This window comes from Clytia hemisphaerica, unplaced genomic scaffold, assembly GCF_902728285.1.
Source record: "Clytia hemisphaerica strain Z4C2 unplaced genomic scaffold, Clytia hemisphaerica genome assembly, whole genome shotgun sequence".
NCBI classification, from domain to species: domain Eukaryota; kingdom Metazoa; phylum Cnidaria; class Hydrozoa; order Leptothecata; family Clytiidae; genus Clytia; species Clytia hemisphaerica.
This window is the reverse complement of record NW_027104107.1, coordinates 70045-80775: the sequence shown is the minus strand read 5'-3', so window position 1 is coordinate 80775 and position 10731 is coordinate 70045. Positions and strand designations below refer to the sequence as shown.

At 36.0% G+C, this 10731-nt stretch overlaps 1 protein-coding gene across 1 annotated transcript; it reads left to right on the top strand.

Moving 5' to 3' along the window:
* The first annotated feature begins 1300 nt into the window (after nucleotides 1–1300).
* Nucleotides 1301–9824, top strand: LOC136813252 (uncharacterized). Its single transcript, XM_067069764.1, has 5 exons — nucleotides 1301–1388; nucleotides 5277–5456; nucleotides 7328–7468; nucleotides 8482–8652; nucleotides 9060–9824. The coding sequence occupies exons 2-5, from the start codon at nucleotides 5315–5317 to the stop codon at nucleotides 9794–9796; spliced, it is 1191 nt and encodes a 396-aa protein (XP_066925865.1). The 5' UTR covers nucleotides 1301–1388; nucleotides 5277–5314; the 3' UTR covers nucleotides 9797–9824.
* Nucleotides 9825–10731: the final 907 nt, after the last annotated feature.

Below are 10731 nucleotides of genomic sequence, written 5' to 3'. Positions count from 1 at the left end.
AGCCGTAGATACTGGGTCTGTGTGTAAACAACGTAATGTGTGACTATTGATATTGATTGTCATCCCTTATCGGTACACCACCGTAATAACCAGATCTCTTATCGCACCATCACGCTTTTTGAAGTCATAAATCACGTCATGACGCAAAAAAAGACCAAATCACGTAATCGTTCAATCCACTTTGGAATGCTTCAACAAGAGCAGTATAAATTATCAAGGGTAAAATTCCTGAAATTTTTCATATATGCCAATTTCTGAAAAAGAACCTTAAACAACTGAATTGGCTTTCAAGCTAAGTGCCCATCCAAGCCACAAAAATTAGTTATTCTGATTGCTAAACTTAAATTTTTTTAATAATATATTTTTTACACATAGAGGTATCCCCCTTGGCCTTAGAAAAACATATTTTCACGTTGGTCCCGATATCTTGAACTTTTCTATGTTGCTCTGTTTTTGAATTTTGTGACAAAGGTTACTTGGCAGTCGAATTCAATGTCTTTGAGGAATATGTATTTGAAAAGGGGTAGGGGGATATGCATATCCCAGCACCTTTTTTTAGTGACGTAGCCCTGTCACACTATATCACCATTCAAGCCCAGATTTCCTCAAAGCTTTGGAGAAAGATTTCAGCGTTAATGGCATACCTAGATACCTAAAGAATGTTCTTTTCTAGCATGATATACAAATACACATACAAGAACACCAAAATTTTTGGAGCCTTCGGATATGTTCTTATAATGTTCTTATTTTCATCATTTTGTGAATATTTTCGACCATTTTCCTAAAAAATCGGATGTTTAAGTCCATAAAGCCTTAAAATGTTCTTAACTTGTTCTTAACATTTTGACCATCGATCCCTTATGTTATTCTTTATATATAGTTTGTTCTTATAAAAAAATGTGTAGCAATGCACAGCAAGTCATAAAGTAAATCATTTAAGATCGGATGCCAAGCTATTATCAAAATTCTTTTACTTTTAGACTTTTCTTTTTATTAGAATTATTAATATATAGACATATGAATTGAATACCTTAATACATTAAAAATAAGCTGGATTACTTAAAAAAAATGGAAAGCTTAAAAATGCATGTGAGGAAAAACCAAGCTGGTATACAACGTCGTTTCAACGTTCATTTAACGTTATATGGACGTTGTGAACGTTCGATAAACATTGAAAGGATGTTGTGCGCCAGCTCAGAAATTATGAACATTGCTTAGACTTTTCTAAATAAGAATTATTAAGATGTAGATATATGAATTGAATATTTTATAGTATTATGGAAAAAATGGAAAGCTTAAAAATATATAGGAGAAGAAAATCATCAACATTGCTCTTACAGAGAGGTGTGTGGATGCTCTCTCGATTGAAACTTTGATAGACTTGGAAGGTACATATATTTTTCGAATTTTAGGTTTGATATATTTATTGGTTTTTGTATAGGAATTTTCTTGTGGCATTTTTTTGTTTATTGGGCAAAAGGGTTACGATTTCCATGAAGATACATACACGTTTTTTTTATAAGGAACCTTAACTTTGCTCTTATTTTTACAGAGAATTTCAGTCTCAAAGTTCCTTATCGAGTTCCTTACTACATAGGAAATTTTGAACTTTTTGCCCCTTGAAAGATCAAAATTTGGTCAAATTAGTCCCAATAAGGTACATTATTTTCAAATCCACTTATTCTCAGCCTGAGCAGTTCCTTAACAATTCCTTATTTTTTGAACCATTTTCAGCCTCGAGTTCCTTATAAACGTGTTCCTTATAAAAAAAAAACGTGTAACAGAAATCTATACTTTCCCCTTGAAACTTATATATTTTTATAATTTTTGAGTGATTTATTCATTGGGCTTTGCTCAGGAATTTTTGCGTTATTTAGTGGCATTTTTGTTTACTGGGTAATAAGGGCTATGATTAGTGTGAAAGTCGCTACCAGGCCATAAAACATTGATTAGGTCCATGTTCAATGTTTTTCATTGGCTTTCAGCAAGTTTTATTGACTGTCAAGAGCAAATCATTGACAAAAAATATTTTACACTGGCTGTCAATATTTCTCTTTTTTAAAGTCAATGTTTTGTATTGACTGTCAATATAAGTAATGAACAGTCAATGCAAAAGATTGACTGTTAATATTGACGGTCAATATATTCTATTAGTTTTCAAGAAAATTGATTGACAGTCAATGTAAAATATTTTTTCTCAATAATTGCGGAACGACCGTTTTGAGGGCGCGAAGCGCCCGAATAGGGAGTGTAGCATCCTTTCTCTAGATCTGCGCGTGGCGTAAAAAAATCTGTATATGTACGAAAATTTCTGAAAATGAGCCGGTGGAATGGCGAAATATCGACTTTGCTTTGTGTTGGATGGGATCAAAATTAGTTTAGCACTATTAAAAGTATTTGTTTCGTAAAAGACTTATTTTAATAGAATGTTAATAGAATCTATATTTTGAGTATTATAATGTAAGATTTTTTATGAGAATTGCTACTTTTGTACAAATAATAGTAGTAGTGTCAAAACTTTATCTCCTTTGCTTTTTTCCCGCTTCTTCCAGATGTCTGGGCCCAGTCTTTTTTTCTGCGTTTCATTTTCAAAACAACAAAGATGGCTCAGAAGACCAACGAAACATTTCGCTAAATGCTCAGAGCGCGACAGCCCATTTTCCCTTTCCTATCTTTCACCTTACCTGTTTATTCTACTTTCTGAGACTTAGTTTCTCATTTCTGACTGAGTTTTCATACCTGTCAATCATTTGTCCATCAATTTCGACCAGACTAATTTTCGCACCGAGTGGGATTCAAACCACCACCAAAGAAAGACCTTCAGATTCGGAAGCCGGCGCTCTATCCGTAGATCCATCGCCGCACAGCAAAATCACGCAATTCATAACATATTATACCAAACTGGCAAAAGACGGGGGTAATGTTATTATAATATGGGTAAAAGTACCCTTTTTTAAACCTGACTGAAATTCGAGCCGTTACTAGCAACCCTGCGGGGCCCAAGGCGCCGAGTATGCACCCGGCACAGTGACAAGCCGTTACTAGCAACCCTGACCCTACCCCCAATACCCCCTGAATCACGGAATGACGGATAGGAAGGATTATCGGGGAAAAAATTGCTCGTCGCGCTCTGAGCAATCAGCGAAATCTCCAACGAATCTCTTCGTTTTTTGATGTGCATGCATTAACTTTTGGACTGTTTATGGCCCATTGAAAGGTAAATCGAGGTTATCTTCATATTTTTCGCCTTTATAGTTTCTACTACCTTTGGAATGTTACATTAGTATTCTTTCTTTGTGTTGACTTTTTTGTATTAAATTAGACAAAATGTTTTTTTCTCTGCCATGTGTTTCATGGATATCATATGGCCATGTTTTCTTACCACAGGCTTATTTTTATGGTTTGTTCTATTTTACTCTAACTATAATTATTTCCATCTCTTCTGTCTTCAGCTCAGGTGAAGGAGCTTGATGTGATGGGTGTGACTTTTAACTACCGATCGGCCGACTGGCTGAATCAGCTGTGTTTCAGTGTTTTGGTGGGTGAACGTGCACTACAAAGACGCAGCATAAAACCAAAATATACGTAGCATTATGACTGTATGAACAGATTGTGATTGATGGAGAATAATAAAATGGTCCTGCTGAATATAAATTGTGCCAGTTCCATGTTATTCTGTGCAATGTTTACAAGACAAAAGAGAGGACTTTACTGGAAAGTAGAATCAAAATGATAATTACTGGTTGCTATTTTCGTCATTGAAGATTTCTTCAATATTTGTTCGATAATGGAATCATTTGGATTTGGCTTGATTGATTCCATCATCGCTTGCTCGAGAGATTTTTGTTTCATTGGAGCTTGATCATCATCAATTAGATTAATACCAATTTATATTTGTACGAAAAAGTGATAACAAAAGCATGATTGATGACTTTTTTAGCTCAAAAGACAACTTATATAAATGATAAAAGCACCTATATGTTACTTTAGATGCTAGCTCGAATATATTTTCAAACAAGATATGTTTCACAAAAAAGTACTTTTTAAATGTACTGGCGAATCAACTTATATTTTCATAAACACTTTGATGTGAGATTGTAGATAACGCTTGTTATTATTACCGCCTAATAAATAGTAATGGCATTACTTTAATATACTTATATGAATTATGGAAGTTTTTGAATTGTATTCTGCAAGACAAGGTTCTTGAAAAAATTAGTTTGGGCTGGTTTGGACTGATTTTATAAATGAAACATTGGGAACATCTTTTTGCCGAACACACAATATCGCAAAAATATAGACTCACAAAAAGACAAAATTTCACTAGTCTTGATAAGTTACTGGAAATTATTTCTAGGCTGCTGATTCCTTTTCAGAAAATTGATACATTTGAAGTGAATGATATCATTAAGAGGTATCACATTTTGAGAGATTGTATAGGTTCTAATGGCTGGTCGAGCCCAGTGCGGTGCGCAAGCCTGGACGGCCTCAAGTTGAAACGTTTTTTTTTCGATCAGGCAGTCCATCTGCAAGTGTAAGGGGAAATATTTAGTCGCATTTGTGCGAATCTTGTTTGTATTCGACAGTCAATATAACTTGCTAACAGTCAATGAACATGGGCCTAATCTATGTTTTTTGACCTACTATAATAGAGATCTATACTAAACCCCTGTAGCATTGATCATCCTCACCGAATCCTGTCAGCCTCATTAAATGAAGTTGTACCCAGCCCTGTTGCTATAATTCAAAGAATCTTCATGACTAGACAACCTGAAAATGTCTCTGTTCTTTATTGGTAGAAAACCTTTATAAACAAAGCTTTGTACTGTAACTCAAATTAAGTATCCTGCGAATTCAATTTATAAAGACTCTAGAGTAATCACCGGGTCACTGAGAAGGGGTGCTGCACTTAAACACCCCTGTCTCACAGGCCCGATGTAACATTTTCCCTCAATGGGGATAAAAATTCCTATTAAAATCCTAATGGGGGTAGAGATTCTTGTTCAAAGGTTAAAAAATCCATGGAGATGACTTGGGGTGCAATTTTTAAACATTGAATTTTGAGTTGAGATGAAATCAAAGTCAATTTCCCAGTGGGGCTGAAATTCCACTGTAATTTCCCACTGGGGATGAAATCTTTGGGGGTCCTAGCGGATCTGTGACAGAGGGGTATTTATTCGATTTCTATTTTTCGAATCTCTCTATAATTCGAACTTTTTTTCATTCCCGTCAATGAAGAAACCATCTAAAATATTTGCTAATATTGTTGTTATTAGAATTGATATTGAAGGGAAACCACGAATAACCAAACAAGATGTCGGCCATTATGATTTCATACCAATGGGATAGCCAACCAGAAGCAATCCGAATCAAAGATGCTCTAGAAGCTGATGGATATGACGTTTGGATGGATTTGGATGATATGAGGGGAAATATTTACCAAAAGATGGCTGAAGGTGATTACTAGATAGACGTTTTTTTATAAGAACAAACTACATAAGAACATAAGGCTTCGATGGCCAAAATGTTAAGAACAAGTTAAGAACATTTTAAGGCTTTGAGGACCCTAAAACACAAAATTTCTTAAGACAATAGACACGAATACCCTCAAAATGGTGAAAATAAGAACATTTTAAAAATACTTTTAGGCTAAAAACTCAAAAAGTTAAGAACATCCAAAAAACTTTGCATGTTCTTATACAAGAAAAACGTGTAGATGATTTGATCGAAAGTTCAGAATGAATTGGGAATGAAATTTTGGAGGAGTTCATTGGTTTCTAGGCTATTTTCTTTGCTATATTTAAATATTTTTGGATTCTGAGATCCTCTCCTTGTCTCGTGCCAAAGCCTAAGATTAACTTTACATTCCAGAAGTAAAATAGAGAAATTCAAAAATCATTTAGTAGTCCTTTTTTATCGAATATTATCATTTTGAGAACATCCTTGAATGATGCGAATACAGGGCTAGGTCGCGATATATGTGTGTCTGAAAATGTCGTTGCTTTTCACGTCTAATGGAATAAATTGACGTACGGCAAGTGAGAATTGTCATGTATGAAATCGGCAATTTCTCTCTCAATACGAAAATTTCATACTATCATACTACAGTCAGTAAAACATAACGGGATAATGCTCTTCCACATGCTATGATTGTGTTACGTTATTGTATAAAATCATTGATTGAACGTTAACATAAACTGTCTCTTCTATACTATACAGAAAATCAGCGATATCCCCGTGGCTGAATTTCTTGGGGCGAATGGGGCAATGTGTGGCGAGTTGTGGCAATAATATCAGCCACGGGGATATCGCTGATTTTCTGTATAGTATAGAAGAGACAGTTTATGTTAACGTTCAATCAATGATTTTATACAATAACGTAACACAATCATAGCATGTGGAAGAGCATTATCCCGTTATGTTTTACTGACTGTAGTATGATAGTATGAAATTTTCGTATTGAGAGAGAAATTGCCGATTTCATACATGACAATTCTCACTTGCCGTACGTAAGTTTATTCCATTAGACGTGAAAAGCAACGACATTTTCAGACACACATATATCGCGACCTAGCCGAATACAGGGTGTCCCTAATTAAAGTATCGAGTTTGAACATGCGATTGAGTAGAAAAGTTTGTGTGTGTTATCGCTAAAATATAAGAACGTTCTCCATCACACAGGCTTATTACAAAAGGTAGTTACAACGTATAAATTAATCGTAATGACAAAGAAAAAAGAGGGAGAGCTTAAAATACAATTTTGTGAACACGCACATAAACTTTCTACTCATAGTTGTGTTTCGACTCGATACTTTAATTAGGGACACCCTGTAGTATGTTAAAGATTCCAGAAAACACGCCCTAGTATTGAGAATGCAGAATGTAAGGAATGACTGTTTATTTTTTTCAGAGTCTATTAGTTGCCTATCAGCTGTGTTTTAAACATTCTTTTATTTGAATTCTCTATTGATAAACATCTTTTGTTAAAGTTTCTATTATGTTTAAACCTATAAATAAGCAATTCCCGGTGGGGCTTCCTAGTGGCTGCCTATATCAGAGTCTATAGACCAAGAGTAAGGCCTAAGAGCCTTGAGCTGTCTATTGTGTAGACTAATTAGTTGACGGATATGCCTACGATTTTCCTATTTTTCCGACCCTTAGTAGGACTGAAATTTGATTTTCTGATTTTTCCGACCCTTAGCAGGACTTTGGAAGTATAAGGTACCCTTAAGGGTGGCACATACCATACCCTCCATTTGCCTAAGTAACCCCCCCTGGGTCTCCTTGATTTGAAAAACTTACAAGATTCGTTACATTTTCTTCACAGGTGTTGAGAATGCTGCTGTGATTCTAGTATGCATGTCAACCAAATATGAAAATTCGGTCAATTGTAATCGAGAATTGCAATTTTCTCAAGACAAACGAAAACAACTGATTCCCATCATGATCGAAGCTGGATACAGACCAGGTAAAGTTATATCATGGGCCTCGTCAACAGGAGGGGGTGGGGGCGTGGGGCGTGCCCCTCCCCTTTTTTGCAGACCCTGCCATATATTTTTTTAAAGTTACTATTTTAAGCTGGTTTGAGATTTATGTACATTAGAACAATAAAACTATTATTATCCCCAATTAGGTAACGTTTTAAGGTGTTTTGAGGGTGTAAAAAGTGAAAAATTTTCTCTGTTGCCCACCAGGGTCGCGATATTTTTTCCCAGAATATTGCCCCCCCCCCCTTCAACTCAAAATGGCTCGCCGGGGCCCATGAATATCTTGATAAAACAACCCTGTATCATTGAGTGACCCAATAAGAGTTGTTTGTCAAACTAATGATAAGATGAAGAGGTAAATGGAAAGGAGTTGTCTTTAAAATGACTTGTCTTTATTAAGAGGCAATTTAAAAAAGCTATTCACTGGGGCAACCCAGCTGGCACACAACGTTGTTTCAACGTTCATCTAACGTTAAATGGACGTTAGATAAACGTCGAAAAAACGTTGTGTGCCTGCTGGGAAGTCTTTTACCGATTTTTCTCGTAAGTAGAGGGTCTCAAAAGACGTTTTAAATTCCTGTAAACCCCTGGTACATAACTCTAACCTACTTAGGACCTTTGCAGATGCGAAAGCTAGTATATGGAAATTTTCTTTGATACCTTTTCTCTAGCTGTCTACCCGAAGGTAGGGGAGGGCGCCACTACTTTCCCTGGATTCCTCCATTTACCCTTGATCCGTCTCTATAGTTGCTGAGCATCAAGCAGAGAGGCATCAAATACCATTATGGGAATCTTTGGTATGACCCGGCTGGGAATCGAACCCACAACTTTGGGCACCGTAGCTGGATGCTCTACCACTACACTACACGGTCGTTTAACATTGCACTATGGTCGATTTGCTATATGTGAAAGCTAGTACTCTGACTTTCTTTGATACCAATTTTTGTCCTGGTTTCTCAAATACTTACAAGACTGATTTAAATTGTTATTTCAGGTGGTGCTCTTGGTTTGATCATTGCTGGTCTTAAATATGTCGACTTCAGCAACCCTGGTGATTTTGACGATAAGATGGTGGAACTTAGAGATGAAATTACTCATTACTGCAAACCAACACTACAGCCAACGGAATCTGCTCCAAAAGCCGCTTCGGAAACAGCCACAACAGGTAAGGGGTATATTTAGCCTATACGTCCATTAGCCATGTATTATGCTTAGAACTTCGGTTCTTTCAGCACTCTATAGACTCGGTTGAGGAGCAAGCTCTGCCTCTCCGTTCACCACAAGCGATTATGTGAAGCTCAACACTTAGTGTTTTGAGCACTCTGGTGAGCAGTCTATGCTCGGTTTCTGAGCCGGCACTGGTGAGTTCTGGGAAAGAAATGTTCTCACCAGGGGAGACTTTTTAACCGGTTATAGTGGAGTTTTTATAGTACAGCAGTCTTTTTAATTAATTCAAAACTTCGGTTTTCCTCTTTTCAATCTTTGCCATTGTTTATTGGTTACCAGTCCTGCCTACTTCATTGATGAAATATTTTAGATAAGGAACTGAAAGATTAATGATTCATTTTTAAGGTGATTATAACATGAAGCTTGGAGTTGTGGAAGCCAGAGCCGAGTCTTGGGATGGTGCTGCGACTGCATTAGTGGATAAATTGAGGAGCCGTAAACTGAAACGCGGTCAAGTAGTATCTGTCTCCGCTCACAATAATGGTAAAAACGAGAATGCCATTTTCTCAGCTTTCTATGATATTAATGCCCCTGGTCAAGGAGATTTGGAGATTCATTTTGATTCACAGAACTCATCATCATCATGGTCAACTATTTACCAGACAGCCTGTGAACAAGCTGCTACAGTTAAGTTGAATGATATTATTGGTATATCTGGCTCTTGCAATATGGATCGTGCTGTTTTTTATGTATTCTCACAAGTTCCAAGTCCTGTATCCGATTCCGCTACAGTTGAATACGTTGAAAGCAGAGCAGATACTTGGGAAGAAGCTGCAGATGGAATTATAGGCCAATTAGAAGCAAACGGTGTCTCAAATGGTCAAGTCTTAAACATAGATGCTCACAACAACGGTGAAGGAGAAGCTGCCATCTTTAGTGCTCACTACAGCAAAGATCTTCCTGGCAAAGGTCCATTGTCAATCTCATACAAGGCACATAATGGAAGCTCAGCTTGGGCTACTTTTTATCAGAATTGCTGTAACCAAGCTTCCAAATTGAAGCGAAATGTATTTATTTCTATTACAGCTTCCATTAATACACCTGAAACGAGCGTCATGTATATGTTCTATTATGATAATTAAATAATTTGAAGATGTGATTCTTTTTCAGAGTCTACCTGAATATTGATGAATGGAATACACGTTTTTTTTATAAGAACAAACTATATAAGAACATAAGGCTTCGTTGGGCTTCAAAATGTTAAGGACAAGCTTTTCCTTAGAAGGAAAATGGACAAGAATTTTCAAAAAATGGTAAAAACAAAAACTTGTTAAGAACATTTTTAGGCTTAAAAGTAAAAAAGTCAAAAACATCCGAAGCCTTCAGAAATTTTGTATGTTCTTATGAAAAAATGTATCAATTGATTTGGTATGTGAAAGCATGGAGGTATAAAGAAACAGGAGAAGTATGCTATTGTAACCAAGCTCGCCCTACGATTAAAAAAGTTACGATGTATGCATGCTCATAATCTCATATATCGTGCATTTTTAATGAGCTCTTTTATCCATAGGTGAAATCTTATTGGCTCATTTAAGCTTTAGAAATTAGATGAGACGAGATTCATTGTTTCTGACATTAGTGTAAGAAAATATTTGGACTAAAAAAAGGCCTGTAAACTTGGCAATCCTTCATCAAATGATAAGATTTTTCGATCAATGTTTTCCTTAAGGTGAACTCTATTGCTTGATACTTTCCTCCAAAATTCTCCAGCGACTTTATGTCTACATATTGAGTCTGAAATCGTGTGTGCTTATAAAGAACTTTTCATTTTCTGGCTTGAGAAAATATCTTTTCAAAACAAAATTGAACGGATAGCGAAATGGAACATAAACTTGCTTCGTGGACGAATTTTTATCTAATTTTCGTATATTAAAAGGCGAGAATCTTTAATACTGATTATTAGAATGTTCATAGCAAACTTGAGTTCTACTAAAAAGTCTTATTTCATCGGGCGAGCTTAGAATTTCTTTTGATACATTTTATAAAAGAAATCAAAAGACTTTAACGACCAATTACC